Source organism: Muntiacus reevesi, chromosome 3 (genome assembly GCF_963930625.1).
Source record: "Muntiacus reevesi chromosome 3, mMunRee1.1, whole genome shotgun sequence".
Taxonomy (NCBI): domain Eukaryota; kingdom Metazoa; phylum Chordata; class Mammalia; order Artiodactyla; family Cervidae; genus Muntiacus; species Muntiacus reevesi.
Window position 1 is genome coordinate 243,234,039 of NC_089251.1, and position 22,848 is coordinate 243,256,886.

General features: G+C 40.5%; 1 protein-coding gene across 2 annotated transcripts in view; it reads right to left on the minus strand.

The window, feature by feature from the left end:
• LRP2 (LDL receptor related protein 2) overlaps window positions 1-22,848 on the minus strand; it is a 187,097-nt gene that overhangs the window by 18,985 nt on the left and 145,264 nt on the right. For both annotated transcript variants that reach the window (XM_065931701.1, XM_065931700.1), the window contains exons 52-66: window positions 22,562-22,732; window positions 21,246-21,472; window positions 19,767-19,944; window positions 18,515-18,711; window positions 17,576-17,821; window positions 16,644-16,772; window positions 15,614-15,733; window positions 14,934-15,050; window positions 14,237-14,353; window positions 13,250-13,387; window positions 10,734-10,856; window positions 9,156-9,284; window positions 5,855-5,986; window positions 4,818-4,949; window positions 3,193-3,336 (exon numbers count right to left, since the gene is read on the minus strand). In XM_065931701.1, the coding sequence (XP_065787773.1) occupies window positions 3,193-3,336; window positions 4,818-4,949; window positions 5,855-5,986; window positions 9,156-9,284; window positions 10,734-10,856; window positions 13,250-13,387; window positions 14,237-14,353; window positions 14,934-15,050; window positions 15,614-15,733; window positions 16,644-16,772; window positions 17,576-17,821; window positions 18,515-18,711; window positions 19,767-19,944; window positions 21,246-21,472; window positions 22,562-22,732 (2,300 nt within the window). The remainder of the gene's footprint in view (window positions 1-3,192; window positions 3,337-4,817; window positions 4,950-5,854; window positions 5,987-9,155; window positions 9,285-10,733; window positions 10,857-13,249; window positions 13,388-14,236; window positions 14,354-14,933; window positions 15,051-15,613; window positions 15,734-16,643; window positions 16,773-17,575; window positions 17,822-18,514; window positions 18,712-19,766; window positions 19,945-21,245; window positions 21,473-22,561; window positions 22,733-22,848) is intronic.

The window sequence follows — 22,848 nt, forward strand, 5'->3', positions numbered from 1 at the left end:
CTGGGTTGCTTCCATGTCCTGGCTATTATAAACAGTGCTGCAATGAACATTGGGGTGCATGTGCCTCTTTCAGATCTGGATTCCTCAGTGTGTATGCCCAGTAGTGGTATTGCTGGGTCATATGGTAGTTCTATTTCCAGTTTTTTAAGAAATCTCCACACTGTTTTCCATAGTGGCTGTACTAGTTTGCATTCCCACCAACAGTGTAAGAGGGTTCCCTTTTCTCCACACCCTCTCCAGCATTTATTGCTTGTAGACTTTTGGATACCAGCCATCCTGACTGGCGTGTAATGGTACCTCATTGTGGTTTTGATTTGCATTTCTCTGATGATGAGTGATGTTGAGCATCTTTTCATGTGTTTGTTAGCCATCTGTATGTCTTCTTTGGAGAAATGTCTGTTTAGTTCTTTGGCCCATTTTTTGATTGGGTCATTTATTTTTCTGGAATTGAGCTTCAGGAGTTGCTTGTATATTTTTGAGATTAATCCTTTGTCTGTTTCCTCATTTGTTATTATTTTCTCCCAATCTGAGGGCTGTCTTTTCACCTTACTTATAGTTTCCTTTGTTGTGCAAAAGCTTTTAATTTTCATTAGGTCCCATTTGTTTATTTTTGCTTTTATTTCCAATATTCTAGGAGGTGGGTCATAGAAGATCTTGCTGTGATTTATGTCGGAGAGTGTTTTGCCTATGTTCTCCTCTAGGAGTTTTATAGTTTCTGGTCTTACATTTAGATCTTTAATCCATTTTGAGTTTATTTTTGTGTATGGTGTTAGAAAGTGTTCTAGTTTCATTCTTTTACAAGTGGATGACCAGTTTTCCCAGCACCACTTGTTAAAGAGATTGTCTTTTTTCCATTGTATATCCTTGCCTCCTTTGTCAAAGATGAGGTGTCCATAGGTTCGTGGATTTATCTCTGGGCTTTCTATTCTATTCCATTGATCTATATTTCTGTCTTTGTGCCAGTACCATACTGTCTTGATGACTGTGACTTTGTAGTAGAGTCTGAAGTCAGGCAGGTTGATTCCTCCAGTTCCATTCTTCTTTCTCAAGATTACTTTGGCTATTCGAGGTTTTTTGTATTTCCATACAAATTGTGAAATTATTTGTTCTAGTTCTGTGAAAAATACCGTTGGTAGCTTGATAGGGATTGCATTGAATCTATAGATTGCTTTGGGTAGAATAGCCATTTTGACAATATTGAGTCTTCCAATCCATGAGCACGGTATGTTTCTCCATCTGTTTGTGTCCTCTTTGATTTCTTTCATCAGTGTTTTATAGTTTTCTATGTATAGGTCTTTTGTTTCTTTAGGTAGATATACTCCTAAGTATTTTATTCTTTTTGTTGCAATGGTGAATGGTATTGTTTCCTTAATTTCTCTTTCTGTTTTTTCATTGTTAGTGTATAGGAATGCAAGGGATTTCTGTGTGTTAATTTTATATCCTGCAACTTTACTATATTCATTGATTAGCTCTAGTAATTTTCTGGAAGAGTCTTTAGGGTTTTCTATGTAGAGGATCATGTCATCTGCAAACAGCGAGAGTTTCACTTCTTCTTTTCCTATCTGGATTCCTTTTATGTCTTTTTCTGCTCTGATTGCTGTGGCCAAAACTTCCAACACTATGTTGAATAGTAGTGGTGAGAGTGGGCATCCTTGTCTTGTTCCTGATTTCAGAGGAAATGCTTTCAATTTTTCACCATTGAGGGTGATGCTTGCTGTGGGTTTGTCATATATAGCTTTTATTATGTTGAGGTATGTTCCTTCTATTCCTGCTTTCTGGAGAGTTTTAATCATAAATGAGTGTTGAATTTTGTCAAAGGCTTTCTCTGCATCTATTGAGATAATCATATGGTTTTTATCTTTCAATTTGTTAATGTGGTGTATTACGTTGATTGATTTGCGGATATTAAAGAATCCTTGCATTCCTGGGATAAAGCCCACTTGGTCATGGTGTATGATTTTTTTAATATGTTGTTGGATTCTGTTTGCTAGAATTTTGTTAAGGATTTTTGCATCTATGTTCATCAGTGATATTGGCCTGTAGTTTTCTTTTTTTGTGGCATCTTTGTCTGGTTTTGGAATTAGGGTGATGGTGGCCTCATAGAATGAGTTTGGAAGTTTACCTTCTTCTGCAATTTTCTGGAAGAGTTTGAGTAAGATAGGTGTTAGCTCTTCTCTAAATTTTTGGTAGAATTCAGCTGTGAAGCCATCTGGTCCTGGGCTTTTGTTTGCTGGAAGATTTCTGATTACAGTTTCGATTTCCTTGCTTGTGATGACTCTGTTAAGATCTTCTATTTCTTCCTGGTTCAGTTTTGGAAAGTTATACTTTTCTAAGAATTTGTCCATTTCATCCAAGTTGTCCATTTTATTGGCATAGAGCTGCTGGTAGTAGTCTCTTATGATCCTTTGGATTTCTCATTTGACTTTCAAAACAACTCTCAAAGGGAGTCAGGTTGAGCAAGATGACTGCTCTTATTTTACAGAAAAGAAATAGAGATCCAGAGAATTGTTACAATTATTTAAGGTCATAAAGCCAGTAGATGAGGGAGACAGGCATACAATATAAGTTTTTCTGCCCAGCAACCATCTCCCACAGGCCATACAGAACCATAAGAGAATTAGCAGTAAGCATCACACATTTTTCCTTCATCAACTACCCACCACATACACTAAACCAGATGCTGGGTCAGATGCCAGGCATGTGGAGATGAATTTGATTCAGTCTCTGTCTCCAAAGAGTACATGGTTAAGGTGTAGGGAGAAAGATGTGTGGACAACTAGCTGTAAACTCAATCCAATGCGGATAAAATGCTACAGGTTCACAGAACCGTGATTATCAAAGATACCAGAGGGGAGGTGACTTTGCACTGGGTCTTTGAGTAGAAATGTTCCAAACATACAGCAGTGGGGAAGAACAGTCTTGGCGAGAGCAAAGACCAGGAGACGGTGAACAAAGGGATGTGAGGTGGTCCTGAAAGGACAGTCCCCAGAGATGGGAGAAGGTTCAGTGAGAAGGCGGGAAACAGGCTGGGACACGGTCACGCTAAATGGTCTGGAGCATGCCGGGTGGGAGCAGCACCCTCTTCCACTCAGGCAACACTTACTGATTAAAAATCAGTTCCCCAAAGTTCAACACCTTATCACTCGGGGGAGTCAACTGACAGCGGTGACAGATGCCAGGGCTCATACTCACTGAGGCCTGTGCCCTCCGGGTCCCAATCATAATCCATAGCCTGAATGCGCTCCTGGTCTTCCAGGTACTCTGAGAACTGAAGAGATGAGAGGTTGTATTTTCGAATTCTCACATTTTCAGGCAGTAGCAGCAATGGAGAACTACCTGGAAACAAGAGAAGGGCTGATTAATCTATTTGAATTCTACCTGAATTCTGGTTATAAAACAGCAGATATCCTCCCTGTCCTTACACACACACACACACACACACACACACGCACGCACACACACACACGCACACACACACACACATTTTTCTAGGAACTTAACTCTGCTAATCAGTGGAGCTGACCATAAACTGGGTTGCAAAATCTGTGACATTCTTGTCTCCATTTCTGTTAGGGATATAATCAGTTCTTTAGATAACAGTTTAAAGCAAAGCAAAGACTGAGATCCCTGGATAGTTACCTCTTTTTCACTGATTTTTTTTTCTTCACTGACAATAAAACAAATAAGATTGTAGACATTCAGTCTCACAGAAGAAATTCAATATGTAGAGTCTTACTAAAAGTTTACCCAGAAGTCTTCATTTCTCATTCTTTACTGACAGATTTTAATGATTCTTTTAGCAGGTAATCAGCTCCATGACCCAATTTAGCTTCTAGCTAATGACAAAAAACAGCTTGTTCTTGTTTTCTTTTTTTTTTTTTAGTTAAAGCAGCTATGTAAATAGTAACTATTCCAAGATACACTATCTAGATTTTTTTTTAATTTACTTGCATAATGTCAATCAAACTCAATTTAAGTAACTTTTAAAAGTTCATTTTATATATTTCCTTTATCTTGATATAATGTTTTACATAAATTTCTCATTTCAGTCATCTCTTTGGTTAAAAGAGTTGAAGATTTTCTAATTTGCTGCTTAATTACCACACCAACTGCTCAAATGCCTTCACCGTAGTTTGCATTCAGAGTCAAAAATGCTTAGAGGGTAATATAGCTAAGTATGCTAGTCAAATATATGCTTTGTATAAAAACTCAATTTGTACAAAGAAATTGAACAGTCATTTTACCCTTAATATGCAAAATAAAAATGTCGCCTTCTTATCAAGTCCTTAAACTCAATTACAAACTTTAAATTCAAATCCATAAGATTATAAAGACTCCTTTACTGAGATATGCTGATTTATATCAGAACTCTGGAAATCTAGACTGGATACTTCTGACTTTCTCTTTTGCCATTTTTATGTAGTCTTTATTTCTGCCTTCACTCAGGCCTGATTCACAGATACTGGCATTAACCAAAAGTGCAGAGCTAATGATTGAAGTCGTGAATAAACCAGACTCTTTCTGTCTGTGATCAATAGCCCATGAAAAACAAAAAAAAATGGTTTGTCAACAGAGTGTTCCTGATCTGCCCCAACTGACTATGACCCATTGAATGGGATGTGTTTTGTGACCTATTTTGGATTACTGGACTTCAAACCTTGACATCAGTGGAGTGGAAGGCTTTGCTGACCACCATCCTACACAGAAGTATTTGTTGTCTGAATCCTCTGGAGAGGCATATCTTGTCCACTTTTTTAGTTTTTATCCAGGTGGAACAGAGGCTAAATCCAGACTAATACCCCGTCAACGCATCATACCATCAGCCGCACACCGTTCTCCGTATCTGTCACTCAGAGATGTGAATCCTTCGGCGCAGGAACACTCATAACTTCCTTTGGTGTTATGGCAGATCTGGGGACAACTCCCAAACTGCATACATTCATTGATGTCTGCAGGCAAAATAAAACCAAGTGGGCAACATCTGCTTAGAGCCCATCCCTTCCTTAGAGATCCTGCTTCTGTTTAAATCCATATTCACAAGCAATAAGGATGAGAAAAGTGCAGATGAACACAAGTCATGATGCCAACATTTGCAGAACACTGACCAAACTTCAGATACTATTTCACTTGCATTTCAAGTTTTTCCCTCATTTAATCTTCCAAAACAACTCTCTCAGGTATGGACTGTTATTGAACCCAAAGTCACAAAGACCAGATTTAAACAGAAGCAGTCTGACTCTGTACAACAGCAGAACAAGATTTTCCCTTTGGGGAAGCAGCTGTTGTGCCACTGGTATTTGGTACCACTTCCCTCCTGCTAAGTGGCTCCAGGAAGGGGCGGCACGGATTTGACTTTTTCAATTGAGTTCTTAGGCATCAGCCCTCAAAAGAACTATTCTAATCATCTGAGTATGGTACATCATGAAATAGGAACAGTAAATTCAAATGATCAAATACACCTAAAATCCTACTTGATATTTACCATCTTGGTAAGCGCCCCATCTTAGAACTCATTTACATAAGTCTGACATACCAAGGGGTGTAATAAATATGTATTGTCTGAAGAAACGCGGAAATGTGTTTGTTAAAAAGAAATTTTGATCTCAGACACTGATACAATAAGAAGCCATCATCACCCATGCCTTCATTCATCACATCAATTTCACAGACATTACTGAAGATGAACGATCACCCAGTGCTATGCCAGACACCGATAAGACAGCATGGGAAAAAAGCAACCGGCATGAGCTCAGTCCCATTAAGGGAATTAAACCATACTTAATAAAAGGGAATGAGTGGAGAACCTAAAAAGCACAAGGTTCTCCTAATAGGAACTGGAGGAAATATACTATACCTTCACAGAGGTTTCTGTCAATGCTATCGGCTTTGAATCCGGGTCTACAGGAGCAGATGAATCCTCCTTCCTGTAACTGGGTACAGTTGTGTTCACACAGATTTTCAGCACATGATCTGTCTTTTCCTCTATCTGAAACGCAAAATCCCAGCATTACAAACGAAAGATGCAAAGCAGATCAAGCACAAGTGAACACTCAAGTGGCCCATCAGAAGAAGACCTACAGATGGACCATAGCCCACCAGGCTCCTCGGTCCATGGGATTCTCCAGGTAAGAATACTGAAGTAGGTTGCCATGCCCTCCTCAGGGGCTCTTCCTGACCCAGGGATCAAACTCGTGTCCCTTACATCTTCTGCATTGGCAGGCAGGTTCTTTACCACTAGTGCCGCCTGGGAAGCCCAGGTTATATATACATAATATATACATCTCATGTGTGTATACGTGTATATATATAGCATACATATACACACACATATAAATAGAAGGCATTGACCCTATTTAAAAGAAATGGAGGAGGAGAAAAGGAAATGAAAAGGAAAGCAAACGGATGAGCAGCACCCAAGAACTGGTATTTAAAATGAGAATTCTATGTCTTAGTCAAACTGGCCCAATGCAGTAAGACTGAATTCCATCACAGACCCGCTTAATGTCTGAAAAGAAATGTTGCCTCCATACCACATTAATGCCTGGGCTACCTAGTCCCCTTAAATAAACCCTGCTTTTAATTAAATGTCATTTGAATAGATCTGAGAGAATAGCATTGAATATATATATATCAAGAGTGAAACAGATCACCAGCCCAGGTTGGATGCATGAGACAAGTGCTCAGGGCTGGTGCACTGGGAAGACCCAGAGAGATCAGGTGGGGAGGGGGGATCAGGATGGGGAACACATGTAAATCCAAGGCTGATTCATGTCAATGTATGGCAAAAACCACTACAGTATTGTAAATTAATTAGCCTCCAACTAATAAAAATAAATGAAAAAAAAAAAAAAAAAAGACAGTGCTTCATACCACAGTTAATTCTGGGAGACAAGTCTAAATACACATTTTTTAAAAATCCCCTTTCTAAGCTCAATAAACAACATTTTAACTACAGAGCATCTTTATCATGACCTCCTACCCTCAATAAAATGAGAAGCCAAGTTTAAGAACGGTGAAGAACCTGCCTTCAGGGTAGGAGACGCCAGTTCGATTTCTGGTCCAGGAAGACCCCACATGCCATGGGGCAGCCAAGGCTATGCTCCACGACCACTGAGCCCGTGCTCTAGAGCCTTCGAGCAGCAACTACTGAAGCCTGCGAGCCTAGAGCCCACGCTCCACAAGAGCAGCCCCTAATCGCCGCAACAATGAAGACCCAGCACAACCAAAAATATAAACAAACAATTCCTCAGCAAGGAAGTTACCTTAAAAAGAAAAGGTACTACGGCTGATTTTAAGCCTTTTAATTTGCACAGGCAACTGAAAGAGAAACCAGTGCTTGACCCAAGCCTAACTTGGAAATACCCCAAAGTCCTGGAACCATTCACATTGTCAGTTAGTCTCCAGGCATCAGAATCAACCTCTCGGTTCTGCAAATTCCCATGTTTATGCCTTTTAAATATTTAATTTAAGTCACATTATTATGTCAAAAACTCCAATCCTATTGAGAAAGTGTGTCAAACAAATGGCAAATCAACTAAATACGGTTGGTTCTTCACCTTTCTTTGTAACCCACTCAGGAGAAAATTTTGCCAGGAAATCCTTGAGGGGTCTCAGAAAAAGGCTATTAAAGCCCAGGAAGTTGGAAGCATGTGAAGCTAACTCATGTTACCAAGTCCAGACTTGTAGGGTTTGAAGAACTTCCTCCTTTTTCCTAAAAAGAGACTGAGGCCTGGCAACATTAGTATGTACTCTTAAGTGGCACAGCTAGTGGCAGAGGAAGTGGGAGCCAGTTCTTCCAGTCTGGAGTCCCAGGACTGTTCCAATTCTGCCCCTGCCACTCTATGTGACCTCAAGCAAGTTATTTAAACTCTCTGAGCTTTATTTTAGACATAACAGCAGTAATCCCCTGGAGCTAATTTAAGTAACAAATTAAAGAATGTATGTGAGGCTTCCCTGGTGGCTCAGTGGTGAAGAACCATTTGCTAATGCAGGAAACACAGGTTCAACCCCTAGTCGGGGAGGATCCCACATACCATGGGGAAACTAAGCCCATGTGCCACAACCAACTACTGAGCCTGTGTTCTATCCTGGAAGCTTCAACTACTGAAACCCACACACCCTAGAGCTTGTGCTCCACAAGAGAAGCCACTGCAACAAGAAGCCCACACACTGCAATGAAGAGTAGCCCCCTTTCCCTACAAGGAAAGGAAAGCCCCTGCATGGAAATGAAGAAGTGGTGCAGTCAAAAATATATAAATAGAAAAAAAAAAAAAAATATATATATATATATATAAATAGATAAAAATTACATATATAAAAAAAGAATGTATGTGAAATCATTTCATAAATGCTATACAAGACTACCAAAGGGCAAATTATTAGCATGCCATTCCAACATTCACTTCACGTTAAGCTAGAATCATCCCTTGTTTGTGTGCATCACACTTTTCCTATACAAAAATCCTCTCTTAAAAGTAAGTGTTCCTTCCAAGGTCTCCTGTGACATTTCTATTCTTTAAAAAAAAATTTTTTTAATTAATTGGCAGTGCCAGGTCTTAGTTGTAGCATATGGGATCTTCAGTTGCAGCATGTGGGATCTAGTTCCCCAACCAGGAATTGAACCAGGCCCCCTGCATTGGGAGCACAGAGTCTTAACCACTGGACCACTAAGAATGTCCTGACATTTCCATTCTTACCAACTACTCTTCCCCTCTGTGCCAAAGATACTGCATTTGGCTTAAGATGAAAAAAAATGTGCAAACTAAGAAACAAACAGGTTTAAGGCGCTGACAGCTCCCTACTGGGAAGAGGATGTGCCTTGCAGTTAAGGAGACCAGAGTTCAAATCCTGACTCAATTTCTTAATGACAGGGAGACAAGGCCAATTTATTTAAACTGTAGGGTGGTTTCCTCATTTGTTCAAAACAGAGTGACAGAGAGACAAATAATACCTAACTCACAGGATTGTTACATGGATAAAATGAAATAGTCCATGTAGTATTCAGCACAATGTCTGGTATAGAAAAAGTGTTTATTGAGAAACACAACATGTAAACTAAAGACAAATGTGGTTACCATTTACTTTATGTTATTGCAAGTTTTCAGTAAGGTAACCTGACTTACTACCATGAAGTACAAAAATAATTATTTACTTACTGCATCCCATCTCATCGAAACTGTCACCACAGTCATTAACATGATCACACACCCGGTGCTGTGGAATGCAACGGCCATTGCTACACTTGAATTCATCCGGTGTACAAGGTCTAGGAGTCGGTGCTACACCTATAATTTAAGAATAAGTTCAAGTCAAAACATTCTCCTCTGCGAAACAAGATGCTTCCTTCTCTGGCAGAGACAGTGTTTCTCACAAATAAGCTGGTGCTTCCCTACAATTCCTGGTCTCCCTTGCAGTTAGTTTGGGGCCAGATCCAACCAATGGACTATGAGCATAATGGACATCTGTCACTTCCAGGCCTAGGAAGTAAGGAAACTGTCTCCTCCATTTCTCTCTTCTCCCACCTCAGCAAACTTGAAGACTATGTGTTCCAGATGGCTTAATACAGGATGAAGGGGGCTGCCTGACTTTCCTCAAACTTTAGGCATCTGCTGGTATAAGCCACTGAAATGTTGCAGTTCATCTACTGTGATGCCTAGCAGTGATTCCTCTAACATCCTCCTCCATGGGAAGAATTTTAGCTTCCTATCCCTTTTTTCCACTCTGGGATTTGATCACATCCTACAAACATCTGGCATGATTAATAGAGGAAGTGGAAACAGAAGAGGAAAAGGCAAACCTGCCCCAGTTTTTAAAAAAGGTTTTATTTCTAGGTTTTCATTCCTTTGTGTTATGCTTCAAACAAACATATTAACAATGTTATAACCATTGATTCATCCTGCCCCAAAAAGGGGAAGGAGAGGGAGGGTACAAACTTGAACATGGCACTAGGATCAAAGTCTGCCTGACATAGAATGGCAACTGGCGGTAAGCATTCTAAGGCCACATCAATATAAGGAATAGAGAGTAGAAAAGCATTTATCTAAATTTCCCCAGATAATATCCTTTTAGGAAAAAAGTAATTGGACTCAGGATAAATAACCTTCCTCACAGACTTTTTCTGGGTAAATTAAATTGCCCAGAAAATTAATCAGCCCTTTCCTTCAATGGATAGATGGAAAACAGTCTCAAAATGGAAAAGCACAGATTTCTCAATACCTAAAATATTAAATGCAGCCATTTATCTTGTAAAATAATCTATCATTTTTCTCTTCCGGGAAATGCATTTTCATTTTAAAGAAGGATATTAGATAAGCCCTGTGAACACTAGTGCTACCTTATTCAACATGAGCTTTTCAGCAGGACATTGAGAAGTTCCCATCCCTAGATTAACAATTTAGAAGCTCTAGGCTGAAGAGTGACCAAGCCTCATCTTTGAAAAGAGATAAACCATTAGTTTTTCAAGTGGGACTCAAACCATTATTTAGTATTTGTTCTCACTTCCTTAAGGAACTTTCCAACATCTGGTTCAAATGAAACAGGAAGAATGGGGATGGGCTGCACCTGAGTACTGTGTGTGTAGGGAGTCTTGCAAACAATAATGTCCAAGGAGATCTGCAGTCATATGTACAACTCAAGCCTCTATAAAACAAACTGAAATCCCTGAGGTGCATTTTGTGGACTGCAGACAATTGGGGGCCTTTCTTTTTCCCTTCTCCCTTTTGACTTTTGCTTACAGAGCTCCTCTTTCTCATCACTTCCATCTCCACAGTCATCCTCCTGGTTGCACACCTCATGACGATAAATGCAGCGATTGTTGTCACACCGGAAACGGTATGGTGAGTCACAGGCAACATTTACTAGAACACAAGATGAAAAAGCAAATGTTTACGTTAAGAGTAGAACATAAGGGTCAATATCTAAAAACACTCCTGTTGCCAGCACCAGGCTTGGGCTTGCTTGCATTGCCCCTTATTGGCTTATTTGATTAACCAATCGACAAACACATCTTGAGAGTCTCGTTGACACCCTGGTGCTGCACTACGCACCAGGTTCAACTGGGGAAAAGAAAGACACAGCCCTTATCCTCATGGGACTTTCATTCTAGCATAGAAACCAACTTCACAAATTAACCATTCAACTACAACTGTGGTAAGGGCCACAAAGGATGCTATGAAAGCATCTCCTGGGAAGATCTGATACAGATCTAGGGGAGGAGGGATCAGAAGAGGCTTCACATGGGAAGTCTGGGTCAGGAAGAAGATGGCAGGCTTCTGGACCTGAATAAAAGATCTCTGCGGCTGGAGCACAGAGTGAGGAGGACAACGGTGGCCAGGAGGTTGGAGAGACCAGCAGGACCATACATGAACCCTCATCCTAACAGCCAGGAGCTCACTGTTCATCTCTCTGACTACAGTCCAGAAAATGAAGTCTTCTCATTAAAGTTCTACACCGTGATGGAATTTCCTCACCTATTACTTTCAAAGTTGACATCTCAAAGCAAACACGGACTCATTCTGTTACCCAGAGTTAGATCTCTGGCTGATGCTCATGCCCCTGTGAGGAACCTACAGGTAAAACCAAGGGCCCTTGGTTGGCACAGGGACATGCTCCTCTATGCATGTACCAGGCATTCAGAACTCAACACACAGGTGTTTTCCTCTTTCCCATGGACGACATGGGCTGTTTGATTTTCCTTCTGCCTTGGTACCACACAGGAAGCAAGAGGAGAGATTTTTAATGAGGTTGAGGGGAAAAAAGCACAGTTGTAAAAGCTGGTTCTTGGAAGTATTGTTAATAGAACTTCGCAAGGATTATTTGTGGTGAAAGGCAAATGTAACATTATAAAACAGCGCTGATCACTTTTTCACGTAGCTGTGCCTCTGCCTCCCCAAAGTTCAATCTTTCTAACTATGGGCACTTTATCTTATAGTGGGAAACAACTTTTCCAGGATTTATCTGACAGTTACACATGTTTAAGGTCTTTTTCAAGATTCTGCAAGTGAAAAACAAAACAAACTGTTGTTAGTTCCTTAGAAGAAAAGATGTGGCAAGGGAAATACTGGGGTGCCACTGGGAAAATATGATGTAATTTATATTTTAATTATATAATATAATTAAATTCTCTTGATGGAAGGAATATTCTGATATATTATTTTCTAGAGTCAAATCATAAAATTGAATAGTGAGGGCTAAAATTAATAGTGGGGAATCTAGGAAATTGAATGGAAGAGGTGATGAGAACCTCAGAAGTGAATTACAGCTAAATGAGACTAAGAATTAAGAGTTTCAAGAGGATTGGAGGGCTTCTACTTATGTGACATTCTTAAGCTTGGCTTGTATCTGAATCACCTGGTGGGTGAGGGATGGGTTGGGGAGGTGGGTGGACAGCTTACTAATGCAGAGACTGCTGGCCTCCACTGCCAGAGATTCAGATTGGGTAGATGTGGGATGGGCCCATGAATCTGTGTTTCTAACAGGTCCCCAGGTGATACTGACTCTCTTAGTAACAGAGATGATGCCTGAGATCTCCAATGACTCAAGGCATGGAGCAAAATGATCAAAACAAACTTATGTTCATCTACTTTGCTAAAATCGGTAGTTTCCAACCAAGAGACCAAATTAAAACCTAAGGAGCTTTTTCAGTATATTTTTGCCCAGACCCAAAATGTCCTTGGACATTGATAGGTCTAAGCCTGAGGTGGGACCAGAGCATGTGCTTCCAAAGCACTTTTCCCCAAGGGATTCAGATGGGTACGCACATTGAGATTGACTGATTTAAAAAATAAATATGCATCATACAACAGAAAGGAATTAGATGGGCTTGAATTATGATGTAAAGTGAAGTGAGTTTAAAGATTAACTGGTTTTAATATTTCCTAAAGGGGTTCTGTGAAGCTCCAGGGGTTTGGCAGAAGTACTCTGAGGGGCACCTAAAGTGGGGTGGAGCAGGAGAGATACACACTCCACCCTAACTCAGACTTTGACCACAACAGACCTGCCTTTATTTATGCGTGTTGGTTTTCCAACAATCTCTTTTGAGGACACTGTTTTCAAAGGCCACAAAAATGTTTAAAACTATGGATGTCTGCCCAACTTTCTCATGTCCCAAGTAGAAAACTAAGCAGGAAGGCCAAGTGAAAGTGCACTAATCAGATCATGTGTCCAACAACACGAAAATTGTACAAATGCCCCCCCACTTATGCTCCACATAAGAAACATTGACAACACCACCCCTCAATCTCTCACTCACAGCACAGATGAAGTTCTTCATCGGAACCATCTCCACAGTCATTATCACCATCACATTTCCAAGATGAATGGATACAAACGTGATTTTTACATTCAAACATAGTAGCTGGACAGTATGCACCATTGGGATAGCGGGTGGCTGTCGGTGGGGAGGAGACATATTCAAATTATTAGAAAAAGATACTTTCTGGAAAGTTAGTTGGCTATTTCTCCTTTTATAGAGAGAATTCTCCTAATAGAAAGCGTTCCATTATACCCTGCTCTTTCCTGATTCAACCACACCAGTACTGCGGCCTTAAACCGTCTGAAATTCTGATGGAATGTTTCTTAAGGATAATTGACTAAGCCCAGTATTTAATGACATGAGTCATTCTATGAACAGCATTGGGTTTTTTCTTTTTCAGGTAAGTGAAACTTTTCAGCAGTGCCAGCACTGGTTTTTCCTATCATACATTTAAAGTCTCTTGGAAACCAAGGTTTTAAGATGTGGCAACCACATGATCAACAAAATCCATCATAGATAAGCATCAATAGTTAATATTTATTCAGTGGTTCAAAAAGACTAAAATACAAATGATCATATAGGCTTTATACTTTTAAACAATTTTATATCCCTTTGTTACAATTCAGAAAATGCTTAAAGCTAGAACTTCGATGTGGTTGAATACCCATTTATTCATTGCTTGAATATTCTTTTCCTGCCAAGTTTTATCTGATTAATGATTTGTAGAGTAGTTGATAATATATAAATACTTTCATTACTACAGACATAATATATTCTCTCTATATATAGATATATAATATTTGAAATATTATTAGTGAAATGTACTTGAATGACTACTGTGAAATATATAGACATGATGACTCAAGCTCAATTGATAATTATCAATGAATGCTGAATAGAAAATATCTATGACCTTTCAATCTAAGAAGCGGTGGCTAATGGGTCTAAACAGCCATAACCATACCAATTTGTCTAGAAACTTACGACAATTGGCTTCATCAGAGGCATCGTGACAGTCAGCCAGCCCATTGCACTTCAAATGTTCAGAAACACAGTGCCCACTATCACACTGAAAATATCCAGGACGGCAGGTCATCATCTCTGAAAAGGAAAGAATGTTATTTCGAAGGTGCCTTGGTATTCTCAGACAAGTCCTAGCTCTGTGGAGGGTAGTAAGTATTCTATCACATTCCTATCCATACCCAGTGACTGGCTCACAACAAACCCACAACTTGTGGTTAGTGAGTGAGTAAACTATCAAAAGTTACATCTTCCCCATTCAAGATATGGAGATGGAGGTACCAATCTCTCCTCTAGTTAAAATGAGATTTTAAAAACTCTCTTGTGATTTTCCCCTATTAATGATCTAGAATGCTCTAAGGTAATCATAAATCATAGAAAGTACAGAGAAGAAGGTACTGTCATGCTAAGGTTTATATATTACCTAAAATACACAAAAATCATCTTACTCTATAAAACCTTACAAACACACATTGGAAGTCCCTGTTGTTTTGTGGCTAAGGCGTGCCCAGCTCTTTGTGACCCTATGGACTTTAGCTCGCCAGGGTCCTCTATCCATGGGATTTCCCAAGAAAGAATACCAAATTCCCTACACCCCTCCAATATGCTGATCCTAGCACGAGACTCTACGGGAAGCCCCTCAAATTGCTGTAACAGTTACCGCAGTCTCGCTCATCTGAGTTGTCCCCACAGTCATTGGCTTGGTCACAGACCCATCGAGAAGGAATGCAGCTCTGATCATCACACCGAAACTCGCTCTCTGTGCATTTCCGGGGGGCTGAAAAGGAAAGCCACGTGGCCATTGGAGGGCATCAGGAGTCGTACACAGTGGACCGGCTTGTGGACTGGCCTGTGTCCTCTATGCCTAACCCCTCCTGTGCCCCAAGTCCCAGACCATCCAACCTGCAAAAATAGACTTTTCACTTCAATTGTAAGTCTGTTTTTAGCAGGTGAGACCAGCACCCTGATTCTCTCCACAGCCCAGACTTTCTCATTTCCAAAAGGAGACTAAAGTTAGAGTATATTTCATGTTAGTTAATCTGAAATTGATACATATCATAAGGCAATGATGTAAATCACCTCAAGTTCTTTTTGAAAAAAAGATGTTGTTGAGTGTAAATAAATTAACAGACAAAAGATATACCTGCATAGATATTTTTTTCCTAGAGCGTGATTACAATCTGCTAAGGGGAAGATGAAAAGTAGAAATGTACCAGTCAGAAAGCAAGAGATCAGACAGCCATCATCCTACCCTTTGAGGATGGCATTGACAGTTGAGTTACAAAGAGCAGACATCACCACTCCAATGGCACATGGGAAAGAAGGTCCCCGAACACTCACCACAGTTTTCCTCATCGGAGTGGTCTCCACAGTCATTTTGCCCATCACATTTCCAGCGAAGAGGGATGCAGCGGTGATTTGTACACCGAAATTCCCCAGAAGGTTTGCATGTCATCGACTCTGCAAATCACAGTCATTGCAAATACTTCAGAAGCCCATGGGTAAGGAATGCCAAAGCAGTACTGGCTCTTATGAGATGGTCTGAGGCTTATGCTACCATAGTCTTGAAACTCCCAGAAAGAGGAATGCCAGCCACATTCACTGTCAATACTCCTTTTTAGGCTAAACTGAACCTATCCTATTATTTGAAACTAAATCCATTCTCTTTTGTAGAAACAGTTCAAAAAATGATTTGGTCCCTGGCTTGTAATTTGCAACAAAGGCCTGGAAAGGAAAATTAAGTGATGCTGCCAGCAAACAAAACATGTCCATTACATTGTCTTTAGGTGATTAGATTCAGTGTTATTAAAATAACTCATTATCTTTCCTACCTCTCTTCCTACCAAACCCAACACACACTTTGTTTTTAAGCTAGAGAATATGCCTAATCTTCAAAAATTCCATTAATTCATTTGGCCTTTTTTGTCCATAGACTCTTTCTATATTGCCAAACACAAAAGATGTGGAAGGTCAGAAAGACATTTGAAATATCAAAAGCTCCAAATAAGAAATATTCTGATTCTGAAATATCCTTTTTAGAGATACATATCAAATCTTTTCTCTACCTTCTCCCTCCCATCCATTTCAATCAATCTATAAGATAAGACAAACTTGTCAAATGTAAAATAAGAATTTCCCATTTGGGAGAAATTACACAAATTCCTAATATCTTCACATTTGGGGAAAGATTTCATTTAAGATGATATAAATGAACCTCCCAGTACCCCTGTAAAATGCTGGGATCCCTATAAAGTCACTATAAAATGCAACATGTTATTAGAGGCAAACAAAGGAAGGATGACATGGGAAAGCCAGCCTCCCCTCCGAGTAATTTGCTCATCCCTGCCCCCTCCCCTGCCGCCGCTCCTACCACAGTCCTGCTCATCACTGTTGTCTCTGCAGTCGTTGACACCGTTGCACACAGCCCACTTCGGGATGCAGCGGTAGTTTGTTCTGCAGCTGAATTCTGTATAGTTATTGCAGCGATAGGAGGGGCCCACTGAAAAGACAGGAGGGAGCAAAGTACGAACTGTAAGTCATGGCCCTGCCAGGAAACCAAAGACACCTTTCCACAGTGACCGTGTTATCAACCAAACAGACTCAGTCTGTTTGGCAACTGTGTCTCTTTTGTGCTTAGCTGCTCAGTCCTGTGACTGACTCTCTGCAGCCCCATGGACTGTAGCCCACCAGGCTTCTCTGCCTATGGGATTTTCCAGGCAAGAATACTGGAGTGGGTTGCCAGTTCCTACTCCAGGGGATCTTCCCAGCTCAGGGATCGAACCCGCATGGGTTCTTCACCACTGAGTCACCTGGGAAGCCTGTGTCTCCTTTAGGTGTCATTTGTTCACTCGGAGTAGGAAGATCGAGACCTTAAGTTTTCTCAACATGTCATTACCACTCATTTATGTTGTGCTCAGACTGTTGGCGGGGAATGGGTGGGATGGGGGAAAAGGTACCCTGGTACACTTTTTTTACTGGGTTTGAAGTTAAAAAAAAAAATCACTTCACATGAGGTTCACCTTCGCTGTCTCTCACCAGCTTTCTCTGAGGCTCAAAACAGAAGGTGCGAGATAAAAATGTAAGTTCTTTTATCATGTTCTGTAGTTAGACATCCCGTGGGCAGAGACCAGGAATCTGCCATTTGAGACCCAGGGGTGTGGGTCAAGCTGCAGGCCGAGCGCGGCTCTCTGCATCCCTGGGGAGAGCAAAGAGGGGGCATGCCACAGGGCTGCAGCGGGGGCTCTGCACTCTCTCTCCGGCCACACGGAGCTGCTCGCAGGCCAGACCCCACACAGAACTCACAGCATTCCTGCAAGGGCTCGTCTGAGTAGTCTCCGCAGTCGTTGTCTACGTCACACTTCCATATCTGAGGGATGCAGTGGCCGTTCGCACACTTGAAGTAGCCGGGCGGGCAGGTCCTCCCGGCGCAGTGGGAGCTGTCCTCGTCCGAGTTATCGTCACAGTCATCCTCCATGTCACACTGCCAGGATTCCGGAATGCAGCGCTTGTTGGCGCACTGCCATTCGTAGGACTCACACTGGTGATGCTCTGCAAGCGGTGGCATTTGGTTGTCAGTTTGGAAGGCTTCAGGAACAGAAGCCCCTAATTTACACTAATGGACCCTGTGGAACTCCATGATAGTCTCCTTTTAGAGGATTTATGGCCTAATGCACTTACTATTAACCAGTAACACTACACAGGCTAATAGTCCATTGACTATTACCATCTACATTCTTAAATATCTTTTTTTTGCGTGTAACATTAGAAGATGAGGATTGACAACCTACTAAATTCACTTTCTCTGGTACCTGTTGCCCTAATGGACAATGATTTTCAAACTTTGTGTTTGTTGCTATTATTGATGTGCTACTTTTACTTTAGAGGGTTGTTTTTTGGGTTTTAGTGGAGTTTTTTTTCTTTCTTTTTTTTTTTTTGAGAAGGTGCTTTTTAAAACTGGAGACATAAATAAATATCACAACTGAGAGTCCCTGTTTAAAATGTGGGAATCCCTGATTTCACCCTCAATATTAGCTCTTAAAGAAGACTCTATGCACAGTACACAGCAAAGAACCACCAAAATAGACAACTTAGAGATGTGGGATGGACTCTGAGTTGTCTTTTTCCTCCCCCAGGATTTTGGACCAGATTTTGATATGACATTCAGAAAACCCCCACAGAACCATGATCATACATAATCAACTACAGAAGTGGGCAAAGAATGTAGAAAGTGATTCCACTCACCACAAAGCACAGGGTCTTCATCGGACCCATCAGGGCAATCCTGACGCAAATTGCACAGGGAGTGTGAGTTGGTGCAGTTGCCATCATTGCACTGGAACATTCCTAAGGCGCAGAAGCGCTGCGGGCAAGTGACAGGTTCATCAGAACCATCCAAGCAGTCTCTCCGCCCGTCACATTTCCACCAGATAGGAATACACCTGCACAAAGGAAATAGCACTTCTCTTAGCAAAGCGACAGGCAGTTAGAGGAGCAGACAATGACCATCCAGAGAGAAGAAGGCAAAGCTGAATTTCAAGCAATGATATGCAAGTGTTTTATCATGGTCCAAGAAGAGGATCAATTCAACCTTTGTTACTGTGGCATAATCTTCAGAGAAAACATAACTAGGTTAGATAGAACAGGTGTGTTAAGACCTACCACACGCTGAAAAAGTGCTTTGAGCATGATGACCAAATTCCTGCCACAGCCAACAGTAAGTGTGTGTTCAGAGCTGTGGTTCTGGGTAACGGATGGATGGTTGGAGCTATCAGTCAGAGGAAGAGATGATATTAGGCTATGGGCTGGGAAGCTGGAGGCCCTACCATTTGTTGAGAGTCTACATTGTGATGGGGTATGCTAGATTCCTAATCTAGGATTCTTTACTCAATCATCAAAATAATCAGCCACTGAATCTCAGATGCTATGGTTTGCATAACACCTCCTCTTAATCTCACTCTCTGATTCTGAACCCCCAGTCATCAAGGGCTGTACCCACTATGAGGGAAATAATCTGTGACTGTGTTTCATAACAAATACAAATGATCAAAAATAGATTTGTGTGACCCTCAATCCCCTAGCATAGTTAACTGAGGAGCTAGGCCAGCATGGGTTTGAAAAAGATGGGGAAATTCTATCATTCCTAAGGGCCATTTCTCAGTGTACACTTATGTACATTCTTGACCCTGAGACTTTGGGCAATTCATTAAAAATAAAACATACACAGTTTGCTTCCTTGTTACAGATATGAAAATTTGCATGCCTGGATGTAACTGTTTGGTTCCCAAAATGCCTCCTTTCATGGAGGAAATTATCTGAAGTTGGAGACTTCAGGCTGAAGTTGGACAGTTGAAGATAGTCTTGGTGCATCCCAAATGAGCCATGTTAATTAGCCAAAATCTTGTTCATTAGAAAACTCTAATGCCCAGGGGCCTTGAAGTTCAATGTGTGTCCAAAGGCTGGGGAGGCAGTGGGGAGAGGGAGGAGCAAGCCTTACATTTCACTGTTGGCACATAGGAACTGGGTGCTAGAGCACAAGGGCAGGCACTGGGTGCTGTGACCACGCTGGATGGTGTGGAAATTGTCTGGACACTCGCAAGTGAATCCAGCACCTCCTTCTTTGATGAGGCAGAGATGAGAACAGCCACCATTGTTCGTACCACAGGGATTAGCCACTAGCGAAAGAAGGGAGAAAATATATGTTCATTCACTGAAAGCGTGGATGAACTGATTACTTGCCACATAAAACTCATCACCTCTTAGTAAAAAAATCATTACCCCAGATACATGCTTTTTCAAAAAGTTCATAAAGAAGACATATGGTAGAGCTGTGTTAGCAACCCTGTTGCTGATACTGTAAACTGATTTATGTGCAGAAGTGAGGTTTATTCACTGCTAGAAAAGATCTCTCAAAGTTCCCTGGTGGTCCAGTGGTTAAGACTCCACATTCCCAGTGCAGGGGGCACAGGTTTGATTCTTGTTTAAGGAACTAGATCCCACATTCCATTAAAAAAGAAAGTTCTCAAAGAGCAAGTGGGAGGTTTAGCTTACCTCCATGCACCCAGAACCTAAGTTAAAATTTTATTTTCCAACAGATGCTATATTCTCTCATCCTAAGGATACAGGCAACAGAAGTTGGCCCAGAATCAAGTTGACAGATAAACTGAGCAACATCTATACTAATTTTCTGGGCTGCCACTCAGAGGTAAAGATGAATTTGAACTTCTGCTAAATAATATGAAGAATATTACCTTCCAGAAAAAAATAGTTTGCCAATTCGCATATTTCCTAACTTCCAAGTTTATCATATGTTTATGATAAATTATGCTTATCATGTTTCCTAACTTCCAAGTTTATTAAGACAACATGACCTAGCAGGCCCACAAAATCCACTCTATCCCCAAAGAATATTCCAGATCTTGGCTAGATATCAAATGCAAATAGCCATTTAATAAATGATATTTTATGGTTACTATAACTTTCATTTAAGCATTTCTTTTAATTACTTCAGTAGATTGATCTTAGTAAAGAAATGATTCTTATAAATACATCCATGTGATTGTAATACATTTCTTAAGTGTTATAATTTATTGTGGTTATACAGGAAAGTCTTTATTTTTCAAAGGTGCTTTCTTAAGTAGGACTGAAATGTCAAGGCAACATATAACAACTGTTGATTCTTATTTAAACAAAAAAACCAAGATCTTTAAGAATATAGCAGGTACTGTGAAAAAGAATCATCAGCAGCCTTTTCCAGAAAGAGGGGAATAAACTCTATACCTTTAATTTCCATCCCCTCAACTCCTAACATTTGTTTCACAGAAAAAATTAACAAGTAACACGATTTCTGGTATAAATTATGATACTAATGATTAAAAATTTTTTTTAAAAACAAGAGCAACATGGAAAAGACCCTAAAGTAACTGTGCAAAAACTTTTGAGTATCTGTGCAAAAACTTCTGAATCAACTACTCACCAATTGGCTGCCTGTAAGGATGATACACACGGATGTCATACGGCCTGTGTGTTACGTTCAACAGCGCCACTCTATTTGACCCATTGTATTTGTTTCCCTTTTCAACTGTCTTTGTATTCCAATCTGTCCAATAAATGGTGTCTTCAAAAACGGTAATAGCAAAGGGGTGAGACAGCGTGCCAGTTTCATAAACCGTGTGCCGATGGCGGCCCTCCAAATCAGAGTACCTAGGGTCAGAGGAAGAAAGAGTGACTCAGTGAAGATGAGGCCTCTCCTCTAAAGCCTTTAAGGATAGAGGAGCTAACAAATCAATGAAGAAAGTGCTACCTTCTAGAGATACTGATATCGTGGAATTTGGCTAGGAAATTATGTCAGAATATTGTTACTTTAATATTTAAAAATCTGGGCACAGACCCTAAAACTCCCACAAAAGGTGGAATGATCTAGCAACTAAAAAAGTTGATAACATTAGCCATGGGATGTCAGAAAATTTTCCAAAATATCTTAATTTATGAAAACTTAAAGACGGCATAGGAAAACCAGAGGTCAACCTTCTGGATCTCTGTTGCTAAGAGTGCAGACAAATGACCAGAACATAGTCATTATCTGTTTCTTTTTTAAAAATTCATAAATCAGAAAGCAGTCCTGATCTCTTCTCTCAGTTCTTGCATGATCTCCACATAGTGAACTCAGACACTTTTATGAGTATTTTTTCTCAAGTGAAATTTTTTTCAAGATAAATTTAACAGAATGACACAATTTCTAAAGATCTTGTTTTTTGCATGCAATAGACTGTGTATCTGGGTACTAGCTCATAAATACCCAGAAGACATTACCATCCTCTAACTATGCCATAATTAGCAATGTCTCTGAAATAAACACATATTGCTTGGCCAACAACTTGTATTACATTTTTTACAAGGAGTATTCTTCATTGAACAGTATAATGTTTCCAAGTCTCTTTATCACATATTTGGAAGGGAAGGGCAAAGTAAAGGGATAAGGAAATTAAGATGAGTTGAGCACTAGGCTGACTACCATAGGGGAGAGATTACTAGCTGCTTTTCTAGGAGTGTAAGAAGTAAAAGCACCAAGACAAAACTGTGATTTGGATGGCTTCAAGGTTCACACTCTTTTTCTTGTACCATGCCTCAGAGCCCGGAGAACTGCCTATAGGCATTTTAGTTAGAAGCAACCTCAGAGTGACTTTCAACAAACAGGCCAATTAGAAGCTGCCTAGGAATAATACACACACAAACCCCGGTGTTTGGAATGAAGAGTTATGCAGTTTGCTTTATTCTTTTCTATGTACGTACTCAATGTAACCCAGGTGGGCATCTGCCCAGTAGAGTAGATCATTGGTGTAATCAATGGTGAGGCCATTGGGCCACATGATCTTGGTAGAGATAATCAGAGACTTGAGGGTTCCATCCATGCCTACTCTCCCAATGTATGCTCGGTCACCCCAGTCTGCCCAGTAGACGTGCCTGTTGGAGCAAACACAACATGTCAGTCCCTGAAGCCAGAGGAACTCAGTGGCAAAGACACAAGATTTCTCCAACTAGAGAAACAGAGTTTACATCCTCAGAGCATTTCATAAAGG